The sequence below is a fragment of the Salmo salar genome, chromosome ssa01 (assembly GCF_905237065.1).
Source record: "Salmo salar chromosome ssa01, Ssal_v3.1, whole genome shotgun sequence".
Taxonomy (NCBI): Eukaryota; Metazoa; Chordata; class Actinopteri; order Salmoniformes; family Salmonidae; genus Salmo; species Salmo salar.
The window spans coordinates 159,200,795-159,220,436 of record NC_059442.1 but is presented as its reverse complement, the minus strand read 5'-3'; the positions used below and the strand labels follow the sequence as shown (position 1 = coordinate 159,220,436).

The following is a 19,642-nucleotide window of genomic DNA, read 5'->3' as shown; positions in this document are numbered from 1 at the left end:
TTTTTGTCATCAGGAAAAGCCTCTATCAACCATAGATACAGTTTGGAAATCAACTTTGGAGGCCTTAAAATAGTATCTGGCTTGTCCAGTGTTTGATGCAGAGAGAATACAGTGTATTTGCAAAAATTCACCTAACCTTCATCACAGACTGGTCTTCCCTGACCCTGCTGAGACCCCTGTGATCCTCCTAAAATGAGGCATGAAAAATAATTATCAATGGTTCAGTAATTGAAATGACCATTATTCCCAGATCCCAGACTGTAGCTTTAAACTGCTGTACTGTAGCTACTGTAGGTCTACCCATCAATTCAAAATGGAACTTTGTATCATTCACTGATATTGTTAATATAGGCCTACTGCAAAATTCACATAAAAATAAAAATTCACATAAGCTCTGTAGACTGGTCTTCCCTGGCTGTCTGACCCTGCTGCGACCCCTGTCACCATCTGACCCTGCTAAGACATTATGAGCATAGTATTGTGTACTGACTGCACTAGAGGGCTGCATTTCGCATTATTCACACACTCAGAATTTGATGCTTCAACTTCAGTAGCTTTCTTCTCCTAGTTGAGCGTGAGAGCTCAGGTGTGCCTAGTTGTAGTGCGGTGCGTAATTGGCGGCAGAGAAGTCAGGCGCAGGAGAGCAGAACTGGGTAATAACCGGAGATTTATTAAGCAAAACCATCTGCATCCAGAACAACAAGATAAATGGGCACAAAAATAACCCGTCGTGCGCTCACTGGGAACGTGCACAAGCACTACAATAAACAATCCCACACAAAGACATGGGGGGAACAGAGGGTTAAATACACAACAAGATATTGAGGGAATTGAAACCAGGTGTGAGGAAAAACAAGACAAAACACATGGAAAATGAAAAGTGGATCTTTGATGGCTAGAAGACCAGCGACGCTGACCGCTGAGGGAAGTCATGACACTAGTACAGTATGTGTGGTCTCATTGAAATAGAGTAGGCTGCCTACATGGGGGGAGAATCAAGTGGCACTTAACTTGAATATGAAATTAACTTAAATACCAATTGACTGTTGTTTACTACAGTGTCTGTAAATAAATAAATGAACGGAGGGTGCTCAACCAACGTGAGTCGAAGTGCAATCAAAAAATGTAATCATTGAAAAGGAAAAGGCACAACGTGCACATAGTTTAGGCTACTGATTCTCCGTCTGAAAATCTTCCCACTCCTAAAAGGTAGGCTATAAAAATAGCTCAAGAGAAAGTGCAAGTCTCCCCAACTCTGCTCTCTTCAAACTACATCTAGTATAGTGACTGATATAGCCCAGTAGTACAATATAAGGGCCATGTGAGAATCTCTGGTAATTGAACATATTATGTTATTATTTTTGCACATATTGCCTATAGGGTGCAAAATTGATGGAACCATGGCTGGCAAGTGAGCTGCATCACATTGCAAATAGCATTGTGGTACTGCGGTTGGGTTTGGGACCAGGTGTGGGAGTTGGACAGAAAGTCAGCGGGTGAAGGCAGGAACAGGTTGAAGAAATCATGTAAAGTTAGAACTGTTTATTACTGTGTCAGTGTGAAAAGTATGGAATTAGCTAGGGAAACTGACAGATCAATAACGTAACATTGCCATACTGACTAATAAAACTCACATTGCACTGAAAAAACGTCAGACTATCAATGGTTTCATCGTTTGATTCAGGTCTAGTGTGATTGAGGCAAAAAGAATAGCTAACATTAGCCAACTTCGTGAAAGCTAGCCAAGTTCATTTAGTTCTGAAACGGGACAAAACAAAGGCTACAAAACATTTCCGTACAAATAACAGCTGTTAGACAGTAATAATAGCCACCTCATATCACTATCTGACAGATAACTAGAGGCTAGAGCTGATCTGGCTGTGGTAGCTACTAGCTAGCGTAGCTTATTCATTCACCTCAGTTGAGATGGGATGAAACATTAGAGAGGGGATGAAACATTAGCTAACGTTACATGTCAGTTACAATACTAACTCAGCTCTGTGAATAAACATTAGTTTACATTTTTTCTGTTAAGTTAAACAGCAGTTACCTTGCCAGCTACATCAGTCAACTAAAGAGTAGCCAGTTTCTGCTCTGCTTGCTTTTACAACTCGGTGAAACAGTGCAACAGATACACTCTGAACTATGCTCAACTCTCCCGTGCTGGTCCAGCCAGCCTTCCAGAAGCTTTGCCTTCACACAGCCTGTCACCGTGCAGTCCTAAATCCAGCTGAATGAACATGCCAAACAGCCTACCCGACCGCTCGGAGGCTTCCGCATAGGCCTAAATCACACTGATGCCACACGGACAAAAATGCAATTTCTGAATGTGTGGGGACATGAAATGGTTTGTTGAGATTGGTGTGGAAGAACTTGACTGGCCTGCACAAAGCCCTGACCTCAGCTCCATCGAATACCTTTGGGATGAATTGGAATTGCACCAGGGAAGGGAACCTTCTGCTAATATTGAAGCATTGCATCAACAAGATGTTTCTGAGAATACTGAAACGTATCAATGAAGGAGGGGGCTCAGAGAATATTGAAAAATGTATCAACACGACTGCTCTGAGAATATTAATATTGCAACAGAGTAGCCAACGATGGCTGCAGCGAACATTTTTCACCAGGCCAGCTTGTCTCTGTCTTATATTATTGTGTTGCCTATGCAGCATCTGGGTGCTGTTTTTTTTCTTCTGATTTTTTAGGGGAGTGCTGCAGCATCCTCAGCACCCCTACTTCCTGTCGCTATGCCCAAATTCAGGAACGCCCTGAATTGTGGGCTGCAGTTGCACCCTTCTCTCAATGTAACCGAGGCAGCTTCACCTGGGAGATCATAATTTTCTTGCCACCGCACCAATGGCAATTTTAGCATGTAAATCTTGGTGGGGCAAACTCCCCAAAAATGTTTTAGATGCATGCCAGCAAAGCCACTACACATAACAACACTAAACAATACATGAATTGCACTATAACGGTGACAAACGGTGCCCACAAACTTTTAGGGCCTACATAATGTTGTCCAAACAACAGAGCTTTCTTTTCAGCATCATGGAGTGAATCCTTACCACTGCTACACCTGGCTATCAGCAGAGCCTTGTCTGGCAGCAAAACAGTTAATTCAGCCTCATTTAATGCCTTTTAAAAAACAGAGCTGATATGGCTGACTTGCTTAAACAAATGTGGTTTCTACTGACAATTGAGATATTCAAACTATGACATAAGGGGACGATGAGCGGATAAGAGGCAATCTGTAATTTCGATTAAGAAAGGACGGACATAGTCAATATAACTATTTGTTCAGCACTTTTGAAATGTTCATCAACAGAATATGGGCCGTTCTTACAGTATTCTCGCTGTACACCAAGTCTGAACTGTAGATAAATAAGGGGGCATATAAGCAGACAATGAAAGCTCTTACAATATTTGATGATGACATTTCTCTAACACAAGCTATAGGCTACATGTGCACCATCAAGTCAGAAAAGTAGGCTAAATTATGAGGGAGAAAGGGACCAAATTATTATAGTGAGGCACATGGGCTACTAACAGCTTACTACACACCATACACTTAGTATTACTTTCTTAGCTGCAGTATATATATATATATCTCCCTGGCATATTACATCATTTATGCAGCAGGATACAATACATTTTTTGACTCACCTTGTTGTGCTGTGATCACTTGAACAGGAAGGTGGCGCAGCGGTCCTTGTAGGAAAATGTTGTCATCAACTTTGTCATCAAAGTCTGTAATTCTCTGGATTTATGGTGCTTTCAAGACAACTGAGAACGATGTTGAATCATGATGTCAGTGATCATCAGGTCAGAGCTCTAGAAAGAGGCCAGAGTTCCCAACTTGGAATTCCGAGTTGGATGACCGTTATTTTCCTGTCAAGGCAATGGGTGGTTACTTTGAAGAATCTCAAATATAAAATATATTTTGAATTGTTTACACATTTTTTGGTTGCTACATGATTCCATGTGTTATTTCATATTTTTGATGTCTTCACTACACCTGGAAACCAGGTACCATTCCACTGTTTCCACTCCAAGTCCGTCTTGCCTATGTAGAGTATACTAATGGATTTAGAAAATCAGCCTCAACCACCTGAAGATGGATATTCATTACATTTTTCTTGAATGTGGGGTAATTTATAGAAATTTAAAATGTCACATGAACATATTCAAACCCCAAGTATTTGGGAAAGATGGATCAGGGGCTGGCAGCCAAGGATTTTCTATGGTCCTAATTTAAAGGAATATTTCACCCAAATTAATTATATATTTACATGTTGGTTTCTTATGGACAATGAGACTGCAATCCATGCTATGGTTAGCCACTGCCACCAACCGTTGATATTAGCATTTTCTAACCAAAAACCCCCAGACCCACGTTTAGGGGTGGAGCCAATGACATTCACAATAGGAAATCTCACTCCAAGAGATCTTCAAAAGTTGGCAGCCCTGCAAGTAGAATAGCAGCCTACACAATAAATAACTAATATGGATAAACATCTAGATGGCACCTTGATAGATACAGTCGACTACTCATTGAGGAGGGCAAGAACGGCAACAGGACACAGTGCCCTTTGCTCTTGCTTGACAAGCACAACTGTCCAGCAATAGCTGGGAAGTAGCTACCTAGTAGCCAATCAGGGTGAAGGCTGCACACGCATACAGCGCGTGAAGTACATTCATCAATACTTTTAATCAAAAATAAACAATGGTCAGTTTTATAACTGAAAATGTACAAATATTTGTGCAAAACTAACAGTGAAATACGACTCAGGCCCAACTCAGGAGAAAATCTGTTTCCATGTAGCAGGTGATATTTCTTGGTGTCGCCCACCATGCAAGAAGCTGAAATTATCCCTGTATGATGCACTTTTCATCATATGATGCAAAATGCAGAATCATATGATGATTTCCATATTTTGAAAGTTACACATCTTGAAGACTTGATTGCTGACAACAAAACATTTTGGGATTGTTTTTTTTATTTTACCTTTGACTAGGCAAGTCAGTTAAGAACAAATTCTTATTTTCAATGATGGCCTAAGAACAGTGGGTTAAACTGCCTTGTTCAAGGGCAGAACGACAGATTTTTACCTTGTCAGCTCGGGGATTCGATCTTGCAACCTTTCGGTGACAAGTCCAACGCTCTGTCAACAATGGACTAACGAAACAAATACCAAAATATAGTTTTTGGGTGGATTTTTCCCTTTAGTAGTACTTCAGTATTTTTACACCACTGATTACTGCAGGGTCATTGATTTAAGCTGCTCCCCCTCAAATCCCAATTTATTAAAATGTTCTATCCAGGTCCAGGGTAATGATAACTAGACAATCGTGAGCACATTTCACCCAAGGAGACTGCACTGTTGGCCTACATAGAAAACGAGAGTCAACACACAAGACAGAATATTAACCTCAACATAAACAATTTTCATTATGGTGCTATGAGTATGACTTCATGAGGTTGGGAGAAGAGAAATACCAACTGTTGATTCCTTTCCACTCTCCCATGACATACGAAAGAATCCCTGCCAACTTTTCACAGAATCGCCCACGCACCATAACTTACAGGAAACCACATGAACTTCGATTACATTCCACAGAGGGAGGGAAAGGTTTTTTTCCACCTGGGTTTGTGGGAGATTGTTTTTGAGTAGTGTATGTTTCACCTCTGCGTCACGGTTTGTTGTTTTTGTTAGTTCACTTTATTGTTTATGTATCGCATAGTTTCACGCTGAAAATAAATTGTGGAACGACACACACGCTGCACTTTGGTCCGCTTCTCATTCCTATGACAGCCGTGACATGGACACACCCTATAAAGGCACAAGGCGAGACCCAGTGCTACCCGAGCTCTTCTCCAGGTATGTCGACAGTGGCAGACGAACATCTGGGCCGAGGGTACATTGACTTCCGGTTCTTGTTCTGGGAAGAGTGGAGGTTGATACTCCGTGGAGCACTCAAAAGGGGAGAGTCCCATGGCTGAACAGGGAAGGGTGTTCCAGGCATACTCCACCCAGACCAGTTGTCAGCTCCAGATAGTGGGGTTGGTTGAGACCTGACATCGTAGGGTGGTCTCCAGGTCCTGGTTAGCTCGCTCCGACTGGCCGTTCGACTGGTGATGGAACCCGGAGGATAGGCTGGCCGACGCCCCAATAAGGGTGCAGAACACCTTCAGAACCCCAGTCGGAAACCATAGCCACCGGGAGTCCATGGATCCTGAAGACGTGCTGCACCATGAGCTGGGCCGTCTCCTTGGCAGAAGGTAGTTTGGGGAGAGGAATGAAATGAGCGGCCTTTAAGAATCGATCCACCACTGTCAGAATGATGGTGTTGCCATCAGACGGGGGAAGCCCAGTGACAAAATCCAGAGAGATATGAAAACAGGGACGATGAGAGACTGGTAGTGACTGAAGGCCAGAAGGAGCTTGCTGTGGATTCTTGTTCTGGGCACACACCGTGCACGTGGAAATGAAGGCAGCGACGTCAGGAAACGTTGTCAGAGGAATGCTAGGGTACGGCAGGAACCGGGATGACAGGTCAGCCTGGAGGAATGAGCCCATTCCAGGACCGGACTGAGTTAGGGACAAACAGCCGGTTAGCCGGGCATCCTTCAGGTCTAGGCTGGGAACGTTGTGCCTTGCGAACAAGGGTCTCAATACCCCAACCCACTGAGGCTGCAAGGCACGAGGTAGGGAGAATGGTTTCGGAGACTGAGTGTTTGTCAGAGGAACTGTATAGGTGTCAGACTTCACATTCTTGGACCCTTGGCAGCAGGAAATTGGTGAAGATAAATATTGTAAACAGGAGAGCCCACCGGGCCTGCCTGGAATTAAGGCGCTTTGCTGAACGGTGATATTCCACATTTTTATGGTTGGTCCAGACCAGGAATGGCTGTTCTGCACCTTCCAGCCAGTGCCTCCACTTTTCCAAAGCCATCTTGACCGCCAGGAGTTCTCAGTTGCCTACATCGTAGTTCCTCTCTGCAGGATTGAAATGATGGGACAGGAAGGTACATGTCACGTCCTGACCAGTGAAAAGGGTCATTTGCCATAGTAGAATGGTCAGGGCGTGGCAGGGCGGTTGTTTTGTGTGTTTTGGGGTTTTTTGTTTCTAGGGGAATTAGTTCTAGTTTTCTATGTTTCGTTTTCCATGTTTGGCCGAGTATGGTTTCCAATCAGAGGCAGGTGTCTTTCATTGTCTCTGATTGGAAGCCATACATAGGCAGCCCGTTTTCCTTTGGGTTTTGTGGGTGGTTGTTTTCCGTTCTAGTCTAGTGTACCTGAAGGGACTGTGTTGGTCATTTGTTTTTTTGTCAAGGGTGTTCATTAAAGAGTTTGAAAATGAGCACTATCCACACTGCATCTTGGTCTCCATTTTTACGACCCCTGTGACAGCACAGGGATGAAGCTTTTGGTCCTGGGCAGATCGCTGGGACAGTATGGCCCCCACTCCAACATCAGAAGCATCAACCTCTACCACAAATTGACAGGACGGATCCGGATGGTTGAGGATGGGTGCTGTGGTGAACCGATGCTTCAGGTCCACAAAGGCTCTGTCAACAGCTGGAGACCATGTGAACTGTACTTTGGGAGAGGTGCGTGCAGAGAGGGGGGCCGCGAGGGTGCAGTAACCCGATTGAAACGGCGGTAGACGTTAGCAAAACCCAGGAAGCATTGCAACTGCACCCTGGACGTAGGTTGAGGCCAATCCACCACTGCTTTCACCTTTCCAGGATCTATCTGGACATATCCCTCAGCCATGACATATCCCAGAAAGGAGATTGTAGAGCGGTGGAACTCACACTTCTCGGCTTTCACGAACAATTGGTTCTCCAGGAGGCGCTGAAGGACCGGTCTGACATGAAGAACATGTTCTTGGGCAGACCGGGGACAAAAACAGGATGTTGTCAAGGTAGACGAACACAAAACGGTTTAGCATGTCCCGGAGCACATTGTTTACCAGAGCCTGGAAGACAGCGGGGGCGTTGGCGAGTCCAAACGGCCTGACCTGGTACTCATAATGTCCGCTGGCTGTGTTGAATGCTGTCTTCCACTCATCTCCTTCGCGTATCCGAACCACGTGGTCGGCATTCCGAAGGTCCAGCTTGGAAAAAATGGTGGCCCCCTGGAGAGGTTCAAAAGGAGAGGAATGGTAGGGGGTAACGATTCTTAACCGTAATGTCATTTAGACCCCGGTAGTCAGGGTCTTGTCCTTCTCCACAAAGAAAAACGCTGCACCGGCAGGAGATGCAGACAGACGGACAGCCCCAATTGCCAGAGACTCCTCTGTGTACTCCTCCATGGCCTTGGTCTCCGGCCCGGATAGAGAATATAGCCTACCACGAGGTGGTGTGGTGCCTGGGAGGAGATCAATGGGACAATCATAAGGACGGTGCGGGGGAAGAGAAGTAGCCCGTGCCTTTCTGAAGACCTCCAGGAGGTCGTGGTACTCTGTGGGGATGGCAGAGAAATCATAGACTTGACTTAAGCCCTGAGGAGGCCATCTCGGGGAAGGCTGCGCTGCTTTGAGGCAATGGGAATGGCAGAACGGACTCCTCAATGGACTTGTGGTCCAGTCAATAACGGGGTTGTGTTTTTTGAGCCAAGAAAATCCCAAAACAGGAACATGGGGAGACTCAATGAGGAGAAGCTGTATAGCCTCACTGTGATTTCCTGAAACCCGCAGATTAACAGGAACAGTGCTGTGGGTAACTCTACCAATGGAGCAGCTGTCCAGTGCTCTAGCGTCCATGGGAACAGAGAGGAGTTGAGTGGGGATACCTAATTCAGAAACCTGGGTTGCGTCCATAAAACTCTTATCTGCCCCAGAGTCAATGAGCACCGGAGAGATTTAGACTTGTCTCCCAACAGCAGTATCACAAAAAAAGGAGTGCGGTTAATGGGATTTAGAGGATTCCCAGTCTGGCTCACCAGAGTACGTGTACCTACTACAGAAATAGGTCTCAACTGGGCAGGTGGCTATATAATGTCTCGCAGCCCCACAGTACAGACAACTGTTGAAACTTAGCCTATGTGAACCTAAGTTGCATAGGTTCTGGAGTATCTGACTCACCCGTCGCCGATGATTCTCGAGGGAGCTCGGGTGGCTTCGGATCCTCTCCGAAAAACAGCCTTCGGGGACTTCCAGATTACTTCCAAGGTGAGCGAGCCACTGTGGATGAACGAGTGTAACCTAGGCCAGACCTCTCACTCCTGGGTTCCCTTTGACGTCCATCAATTCTCAAGGTGAGGGCGATGAGGGAATCGAGGTCCACCGATAATTCCCGAGCAGCTAGCTCATCTTTTACCACCTCAGATAATCCGTGAAGACTATAAGGGCACAAGGCGAGACCCAGATGCAGACACGGAAGGCAGATGGTTTGAGTCTTGTTATTTATTAAACAATCCAAAAAGGGTAGGCAAGAGAATGGTCGTGGGTAGGCAAAAGGTCAAAACCAGCAGAGTCCAGGAGGTACAGAGTGGCAGGCAGGCTCGAGGTCAGGGCAGGCAGAATGGTCAGACAGGCGGGTACGGAGTCCAGAAAACAGGCAAGGGTCAAAAACCGGGAGGACTAGCAAAAGAGAATAGAAGCAGGAGTACGGGAAAAACGCTGGTTGACTTGAAAAGCATACAAGATGAACTGGCACAGAGAGACAGGAAACACAGGGATATATACATCAGGGATAATAAGCGACACCTGGAGGGGGTGGAGACAATCACAAGACAGGTGAAACAGATCAGGGTGTGACACACCCAGTCAACTTTGAAACAGATAATATATTGTTTGCAAACGTTAAACACAGTTTGATAAGTTATTCATTCAATCAAAAACAGTAAAAGGTAAAAACTTTTGGTAAAAACAGCTTTTAGAACATTAGAATAATAAAGAATGGATATAAATGCGTTGTACTAACAAGGAATGTCTGAATTTCCATAGAGAATGTTTTATTTTGTTATTATGTTTCACTTTTATTATGTTACATGGTGCATAGTGGCTGAATAACAGATCAAGCTTGATTATTTCACAGAGGACCAGCTTCATTTGAATTCCACTGCACTGTCACTGGAGAATTCAGAAGAACAATCTCAAGATCTTGGGCTTGAAGACCTGCTTCTTGCTGCCGTCCATGTTCTCGACCAGCCCTCCAGGTCCTCCAGTGCTCCATCCATCTTGTCCTTGGGGACTTCCACACCCATGATCTTTGGTATCAACAGCTGAAACACAAAGACAGCCTTTTGTCATGTACAAACCAAATGTGTTGGATTCAGAAACATGATATTATGCCATGAAAAACAAGAAGGCATGAGATCAGACAACCTCCTCTCTCAAAATCTAACATAAGATACTTGGACACTGAGATACAAAACAGCTCTGTATCAAATGCTTATAACATTGCTTGTTGCAATGCAGAAGAAGAGTGGGATGTCAATTTTCTAACCTGTGAAACTCGAAGAGCCACATTCAATCACACCTGCTTTGGCAATGTGTAGGCTGCAGTCTAACTACTGCCTGCGCACACACATCTAACATCGAAAACTGGAAGCATTTACTTGTTTAAAATAATACCATTATATATTTTTTTTAACTAGGCAAGTCAGTTAAGAACAAATTCTTATTTACAATGACGGCCTACTCCAGCCAAATCCAGACGACACTGGGCCAATTGTGTGCCACCCTATGGGACTCCCAATCACAGTTGGATGAGATGCAGGCTGGATTTGAACTAAGGACTGCAGTGACACCTCTTGCACTGAGATGCAGTGCCTTAGACCTCTGTGCCACTCAGGAGCAAGTTATTACCTGAATCAACTTGGTGCATGACTATTTGACCACAGGAAAAAGGTATGCTTAAGCTACTAAGTCAATATTGTTATCCAGGTTTACTGAATGAAGTCCAAAGTTCTTCATCAAAGTACAATGTGAAAACAACTCTGCATTCGATCTTGTAGTAGCGTCACCTACCCTGAGCCAATACATCTTGGAGCCATGCATACGTATTCCCATGTGCTGCCAGGACAGTTATTCATTGACACGGGTGTGCTTCTGCAGGTCGGCTGGATACCAGTGGTCTGCGGTCTTGTGCTTCTCTGCCAGGTATTTCATGATGGCAATGTTGCAAAGATGATTGACCAGTTTGTCATTGAAACTCTTGGCCTGGCCACTGTATTGCAATTGTTACTAAAATCAGAATGGTGATTTGTTTAGTTACTCTAGGCATCACAAAGGATTTGTTAAGTAGTCTTATTACATTGCCTCATCAAATAAGGTAGAGATGATTGATCTCTCAACTGAACTCAATGTTTTCAATCCCACATTTCAGACAAACAGAAGTCTCAATCTCAGATTGCAGGAGCTTTCCTCATCATGTTGATCTTTCCGAAATCTTCTCCATACTGCTCTCCTGCAATGTAGTGAATCACAATACCGAAATTGTCCAGTGTTGCGCCCAATGGTTAGGCCTACATGTCAGAAAACATAACTGGGGTGCAAGTCAAGGGAGAGCCTACTACTACTGTACAGACTACCTGCGTGCAGGGCAGAATAGTAGCCTACCCTACCTGACTTAAACTTCCACCTGAAGTTGTCAGCTGGAAGTTCAAGGAATGAGACCTACTTCTGTAAATAACTTTTGTATTCATTAAGCTTTAGATAACCTTCCATTATGTGCACCCATTGGATTAGGCTCACCAGTTTGGTAGGCTAAAACAATACTTATAGCATCCAAGTGAATTAGGATGCAGTTTTAATGCATTGTAAGACTTACCCTTTATAATGTCTTTATAATATATTTTATGCAAAGAACAAAATGTGTCCAGACTCCAAATAAACATTTAAAAAGTGGAAAGAATTGTGTATCTACGACAAAAGAACAGCCCCTAAAAGAAAGGTTTAGTCCCTCAACGATCGCATGTTTTGTGTGCAAAATCAACAATTCCCAGTATATTATGCAGGGGCTTGCAAATCTTACCAATCGCACTATTTCCGCATAAAACAGTCAAACCATCGAAATTTTATCGCATAAAACTGACATATCACCGCAGTACAGAAAGAGGACTGTCAATTTCAACCAATCACCTCACATTAAACGCATAATATGGTTCAATCAAGCCACACAACCAATTTTCTCGGTCAACTTTATAAACAATACCTACCTTCCATAAGTGAAACATTTTTGAAATCAAAAGGAATGTTGTTCTCCTTGAAAAGGTCTAAATACATTTCTAAAGCCATCTTTAATACAAAGCAATTAAGAAAATCGTCTTCATGGTCGCTTTCCCAACTGATTCCTTGAATTTATTGGACTGCTCTACCCATAAACCACATACCTTCCGTCCGAGAAGAATTCCCGACCCTTCTTCCGAGAACACGCATGCAAACCAATGATTCATATACCAGTCAAAGGTTTGGAGACAACTACTCATGCCAGGGTTTTTCTTTTTTTTGTACATTTTAGTCATTTAGCAGACGCTCTTATCCAGAGCGATTTATAGTAGTGAATGCATACATTTCATTCATTTTTTCGTACTGGTCCCCCGTGGGAATCGAACTCACAACCCTGGCGTTGCAAACACCATGCTCTACCAACTGAGCCACACAGGACCACACTGTAAAATAACATTTACATTGTAAAATAATAGTGAAGACATCAAAACTATGAAATAACATATATGGAATCATGTAGTAACCAAAACCGTGTTAAACAAATCAAAATATATTTTATATTTGAGATTCTTAAAAGTAGCCACCCTTTGGCTTGATGACAGCTTTGCACACTCTTGGCATTCTCTCAACCAGCTTCATGAGGTAGTCACCTGGAATGCATTTCAATTAACAGGTGTGCCTTGTTAAAAGTTCATTTGTGGAATTTATTTTCTTCTTAATGCATTTGAGCCAATCAGTTGTGTTGTGACAAGGTAGGGGTGGTATACAGAAGATAGCCCTATTTGGTAAAAGACCAAATCCATATTATGGAAAGAACAGCTTAAATAAGAAAAGAAAAACGACAGTCCATCATTACTTTAAGACATGAAGGTCAGTCAATGCGTAAAATTTTAAAACCATCAAGCGCTATGATGAAACTGGCTCTCATGAGGACCGCCACAGGAAAGGAAGACCCAGCGTTACCTCTGCTACAGAGGATAATTTCATTTGAGTTACCAGCCTCAGAAATTGCAGCCCAAATAAATGCTTCACAGAGTTCAAGTAACAGACACATCTCAACATCAACTGTTCAGAGGAGACTGCGTGAATCAGGCCTTCATGGTCAAATTGCTGCAAAGAAACCACTACTAAAGGACACCAATAATAAGAAGAGACTTGCTTCCGCCAAGAAACACAAGCAATGCACATTAGACCGGTGGAAATCTGTCCTTTGTTCTGATAAGTTCCAATTTGAGATTTTTGGTTCCCACCGCTTTGTCTTTGTGCGACACAGAGTAGGTGAACAGATGATCTCCACATGTGTGGTTCCCACAGTGAAGCATGGAGGAGGAAGTGTGATGGTGTGGGGGTGCTTTGCTGGTGACACTGTCAGTGATTTATTTAGAATTCAAGGCACACTTAACCAGCATGGCTACCACAGCATTCTGCAGCGATATGCCATCCCATCTGGTTTGCGCTTATTGGGACTATCATTTGTTTTTCATGACCCAACACATTTCCAGGCTGTGTAAGGGCTATTCGACCAAGAAGGAGCGTGATGGAGTGCTGCATCAAATGACCTGGCCTCCACAATCACCCGACCTCAACCCAATTGAGCCACTGGTTTGGAATGAGATAGACCGCAGAGTGAAGGAAAAGCAGCCAACAAGTGCTCAGCATATGTGGGAACTCCTTCAAGACTGTTGGAAAAGCATTCCGGGTGAATGCTAAGAGTGTGCAAAGCTGTTATCAAGGCTAAGGTTGGCTACTTTGAAAAATGCTAAATCTAAAATATCTTTTGATTTGTTTAACACTTTTTTGGTCACTACATGATTCCGTGTGTTATTTCATAGTTTTGATGTCTGCTTTTTATCATGGAGATCAAATTCATAAATTGCCTGGCTGGGCTGATGATCCAGTGGATTGCGCAGTCAGATGGAACAGAGTAAATAGGCATTTTAACGTCATAGATTTAGCCGGTGATAACTTGTGGAATAGACACTGGGTGGAATGCATTTTTAACCAATCAGCATTAAGGATTAGACCCACCCGCTGTATAAAACCTGTGTGGTGGCTAATTTCTGCATTACCAAATGAGGAGAGTTACAAACTTCACATACCAGTCAGAGTATACTTAAACTACATCTTTAATAATAAGAGCTTTGCAAAAGCACTTGACCTTTCAATGATGGCTATCTCTAATGAACCATTGAAAGTGACAACACAAAAGTACAAAGATCTTGTATAGCCAAGATACACCCCTCTCAACGTACATGACGAACCACAGATCTTAGGAACAGTTCACAAAGGGACTTTATAATTGAGAAAGGAGTATCCCTTAGCCAGATAACATTCGCTATAAATTATTGTCAACTCTAGATACTCCCATCTCAAGTAAACCCCTTCTTGACCCCACTCCTGGACAAGTTCACTGAGGGGAGTGAGCCTCTAGGTCATACACTATCCCAGGATAAGTGCAAGATCTGAGAGAGGACATACAATGGTTCCAGACCCTGCCATACACCCCCCCAATAGAAAAGGAGGGAGTGACTTGCGCACAGACATTGTGGAGACAAGTAATTGGTTCCCCATTAATCACGCCATCCCTTCACATGGTTTAAGAATAGGTAAAGACACATTCACATATGAAGATGATGTTCCATTCTGTCCTCTTCCCTTTCTGATATTCTGCATAGCACCAGGGATATGTGAAAGACAAGCCTGACCTCTCCCCTCTCTGGGCCCCAAGTGACTGAGCCCCAGCTGAGGGAAGAAGTGCAACTGCCAACACCAGAGTCCAAATGGATACATTCTAATGACAAGTATCTCACATAAGCATATTATGCAAATAAAACATCTTAATTATCTATGTTACCCAACTAATTCTAATTCATCCGCCACACCTTTTAGTTCATATGCCTTGCAACCGTGATACACAGGCCTAAAGGCAGAGACAATAAGAAGAAGACACAGAATAAATTCAACCACATCTTTGTTTCATCACAAAACCAGAGAACAACCTCTGCCATAATCTCCACCCGGCACAGCCAGAAGAGGACTGGCCACCCCTCATAGCCTGGTTCCTCTCCAGGTTTCTTCCTAGGTTTTGGCCTTTCTAGGAAGTTTTTCCTAGCCACCGTGCTTCTACACCTACATTGCTTGCTGTTTGGGGTTTTAGGATGGGTTTCTGTACAGCACTTGGAGATATCAGCTGATGTAAGAAGGGCTATATAAATAAATGTGATATTGCATGTAACAAACAGTTACATGACCTACAGCATGGTCAAGCAAGTTAATGTTTCCGACATTTTCGGACGACAAATCAAAATATTGATTTAGAACCACAGTTACCGCAAGTCGCAAAGAAAACAGGACCTACCTCCACTATTCCAGTACTACTGCAATTTCAACATCAAATCACCTCTGCTTAGTCTAATACATTGACAACTAAAAGATACCAAAAACAATTAAGTCCAATCAACATAAGCTAAATATGATGTGGCTGTCCATGGTTCTGATTTCTGTGTGCATGTCCGCTGGAAAATAGAAACCCTATCATTTACATTTTAGTCATTTAGCAGACGCTCTTATCCAGAGCGACTTACAGTAGTGAATGCATACATTGCATACATTTTTTTTATTTTTCGTACTGGCCCCCGTGGGAATCGAACCCACAACCCTGGCGTTGCAAACACCATGCTCTACCAACTGAGCCACTATATCTGTTGGACCTATGATTACACCCTATATCAATCAGCTAGATGCAGGGAAGAATGTGCAAGGCACTATTGAATGTGTCACTGTCTGTCCATGTGACACCTCAAAATTCTCTCTCGAACTTTATGCACCTACCTTGCAAACTTTTATTCATAGGCTTAGGTTGTAGCAACCTCATGATGGGTATAGGGAAGATTTGAGTATGCATACGGATAAAATAATTAAACAAATGCTTAGTGGTTTACTTAGCAGATTCACAAAGAGTGAATAACAGTCTATTACGGCAATACATTAACTGTTAAATAGTCATATATACACACACATTTATTTTAATACATACATAAATTACTATTGAGCTACCTTTTCTCTGGGAAACTAAGACTGTATCCATGAAGATATTTGAAAGAGGCGTTGATTGTACAGAGAACATGAAACACATGGTAGACTGTCCATTCGTTCACATATAAAACTGTCACCTGTTACATGTTATGAGTGTGCTGACTGGTAGAGAACCTTTGCATCCATATTTTGTGTGTGCAGTGGAAGCCTGAATCAGCAACCTAGAACTCAATTATGCCATGATAGTTCTGCATTGGTTATCTACATAGGTTCCGACCACCGTGCTCCCTCACTTGTTTCTCTGTGGCCAGATACCACTTCTTCACCTTGGTGTTCTCCATCACGTCGTAAAAGGCCTCCAGGTCCTGCATGGATCGGAGGACTCCATACACTGCCTTCAGAAAGAAAGAGATTATCAGCAGTGTAAATAATGAAGTCAAGAGTTGGGTGTCTTGAAAAACGCTTAAAATAAAATGTATTATTATTAAATTGAGGTCCCTTGTCAACGTGTACTCAATTTAACATGTCAATGTAAATTGTACCGAACTCAAATGGAATTTCCTTTCAAACTGTCACAACAACCCAACAAATCTTACCAGATCAGCGAGGTTGGGTTTGTCACCACCCATGAATTTCCTCTTCCTCCCAATAGCCGTTATCCACTCATTCACAGCCATGTACAAATCTTCCCTTACATCGTCCTGTAACTTGTACCTATGTGGGGGCAGGAACAGAGGGGAAGACCAGGCACAAACTCACATTGACCAGAATACATTTACATTTAAGTCATTTAGCAGACGTTTTTATCCAATGCGATTTACAAATTGGTGCATTCACCTTATGATATCCAGTGGAACAACCACTTTACAATAGTACATCTATATCTTTTTTTGGGGGGGTTAGAAGGATTACTTAATCCTATCCCAGGTATTCCTTAAAGAGGTGGGGTTTCATTTAAAATCTAGTAATTTGCAATGATTGACAGCGATCTGAAACTCACCAGATTTTCAGGACCTTGGAGGCCCAGAACATATAGAAGGCCCCTCCATACTTGGCAAAAGGAACAGAACCAAAGTTGCCCTCACGCACTATGTGGTCATAGGTGGCTAAGGCCTCAGCGGGAGTCCTGTACACATTAGGCTTTATCCGATTCACTAGCCAGTCATCGGCCCACTGACGCCACCGTACCTCCTCCCTGGAAAATAGAACAGACAGATTTGCCCAGTCCAAAAACTACCTCCAGCTAGCCCATACCACCTATAAAGTTATGTAGATCTGAAAGAACTGGAATGAATTTGGAGGGTAGCTCCACCTTACCCTGTGAAAAGAGTCATTTTTCAGCCGTATTGCTTATACCTATTACTTTACAGATGTCATCTAGTGCATGTAGAAAATATTGAACAAATCACAACAATGAAATTCTTAGATCAATACAACATAGAGCTAACTTACTTTCTGGCATTTTTAGATGTGTACACCTCAGTGATCTTAATCTCATTCAACATCACCCAGTATTTGTTAGTGTACTCCAGAACTTCATTCCCCCAGGCATTGGTAGACGGGAGTCTCGGGAAGTACTGAACAACCTCTGACATTGTTCTTTCTCTGCAATGTCAAAGAGAACAGAGGTATAGAAATAAGTGATATTGTAGGGTTGAAATGCAATAGGTCATTCTGCTTTTTATGAAATTACATTATTTACTTACTTGTCAATCATGCACGTCTTCATTGCACTGATAATGACAGATGAGTTGTTCAGTTGCTGTTTGACAAGCAATTAGAGAGGTGGTTTTATTAAACAATTAAAAAAATAATAATAATAATTAAATAGAGCACTTGCTTTAAACACTTTTTCTTCAAGTTTGAGATCTACTCTGCTTACCACAATTTCTTTCCCCTCCACCATAAGAATGGGCACCTTTTGGTACTCCGACCATTTGATCTCCGTGTGCATGACAGGGTTGACTTCCACAACCTTATATGGAAAACCATAGTAGTCGAGGAAAGCCCGCACTTTGCTGCAGTATGGACAGGTCTTGTATTGGTATAAGGTAAAGGTTAAGTCGGTGGCAAACGTCAAGTCAGAGCCCTGGTTTGTGGGGATGCCATATTGGAGATTGGGGAGCTGTGGGTAAATATACGATTGCAGTGTTTGTCCCCATATCATTATTTCTGATCCGTTGCAGCAAAACATGAGACATACTTTCAAAAGTACAGTGCAACTACATCAAGTTTTGTGGACATCCATGGAAAAGCTGAAGACCGTTAGAGAGCGACAGATACATCGTCATAAAGAATGCATGAGCCACAATGAATGAGGTTAAACAATGAATGACGTGACATTGAAGAGATACAAGTATGAAGCATAAATGGTTGAAATCCTTACATTGGACAATTCATCCTCTGCAAAATGCTGTTGAAATGAGAATTTTATGGTTTGATACAAGCCGACTCCCCCTCCGAACAAAAAAGCGAACCCAAAGACGCGCCTGTTGGTTGCGCGCAAGGGGAGAGTGGAGATGAGTTTGGATCCAAACGTGGTGCCATATGCCCTGGCACTGCACCTCGACGGGAAATGAGATAGTGCAACTGCTAGGCTGATTTTGGCTATTGGAACCCGCAAAACATACCAGCCGGTCCGACAAAAACTGTTGCAACGCGAGGCTGACATTTTTGCTTTATACAACCTGCTCCCACAATGCATCTGGTCTGGCCAAAAACAGCTAAAACTTCCGTGTTCGTACACACGTGGTTATGATGTTATATCACCGGCCACGTTCCATACCGCCTGCAATGTAGTCGTGCTGCGCAACTTTTTATGTGTTTCCAGTCATGTTAAACTCTACTTGTGTTTGAAGAAATCTGATACACATCTGATTGGTCCCAGACCTCCACAAATGTGGGTCTAGTGTTTGACAGGGACGGCTAAATAAGATTTTACATTCTACGCAAGGGGACTAGCTTACAATATAGGCAGTTTGGAACGCAGCCACTTTTATTGCGCTACAAATGTCAGAAGAACATTGTTTCAAATAATGCAAAAACTTAAATTTGTCAGCTACAAGTAGTTAAAATGTTCTGGTCTGGAGTATGACAGCTATTTTTGACATCAGATGAATAACCTTATAAAGAGACATTGGGGCGGCAGGTAGCCTAGTGGTTAGAGCGGTGGGGCAGTAACTGAAAGGTTGCGACATCGAATCCCTGAGCTGACAAGGTAAAATTATGTCTTTCTGCCCCTGAACTGCCTAAGAATTTCTCAACTGACTTGCCTGGTTGTACAAAATAAAACCTTTAATACATCCACACACATGGCCAGCACAAAAAGTGTATTTTTATATCATTGACATCTCAAACAGCCTGGTTTACCTCCTCAATTGAATTGCACCCTAGGGCCGGGATTCAATCCGATCAGCAGTAAATATGA

At 43.0% G+C, this 19,642-nt stretch overlaps 1 protein-coding gene and 1 long non-coding RNA gene across 3 annotated transcripts; both read right to left on the bottom strand.

Annotated features, from left to right (window-relative positions):
* Positions 1–9,951: 9,951 nt before the first annotated feature.
* LOC106570426 (uncharacterized) lies at positions 9,952–12,344 on the bottom strand. Of its 2 annotated transcripts, XR_006758577.1 has the most exons (3): positions 12,171–12,344; positions 10,981–11,196; positions 9,952–10,232 (listed from the first exon to the last, which is right to left on the bottom strand). It is a non-coding gene; the product is annotated as an uncharacterized lncRNA (long non-coding RNA). The 2 variants fall into 2 exon arrangements; XR_001320665.2 differs by lacking the exon at positions 12,171–12,344 and having other exon boundaries at positions 10,981–12,156.
* A 3,750-nt stretch (positions 12,345–16,094) lies between these two features.
* On the bottom strand, positions 16,095–18,933 carry LOC106570430 (prostaglandin E synthase 2). The gene is made up of 7 exons (XM_014142759.2): positions 18,602–18,933; positions 18,098–18,340; positions 17,922–17,977; positions 17,668–17,820; positions 17,216–17,410; positions 16,812–16,929; positions 16,095–16,610 (listed from the first exon to the last, which is right to left on the bottom strand). The coding sequence occupies exons 1-7, from the start codon at positions 18,917–18,919 to the stop codon at positions 16,473–16,475; spliced, it is 1,221 nt and encodes a 406-aa protein (XP_013998234.1). The 5' UTR covers positions 18,920–18,933; the 3' UTR covers positions 16,095–16,472.
* Positions 18,934–19,642: the final 709 nt, after the last annotated feature.

Bases quoted from the DNA above. Each gene is read 5' to 3' on its own strand.
- LOC106570430 (XM_014142759.2), bottom strand. From the start codon at position 18,919: ATGCATTGTGGGAGCAGGTTGTATAAAGCAAAAATGTCAGCCTCGCGT. The intron at 18,341-18,601 runs GTAAGGATTTCA...ATTTACCCACAG, and splicing joins CAGAGGATGAATTGTCCAAT to CTCCCCAATCTCCAATATGG. The intron at 17,821-17,921 runs GTAAGTAAATAA...TTGACATTGCAG, and splicing joins AAGACGTGCATGATTGACAA to AGAAAGAACAATGTCAGAGG.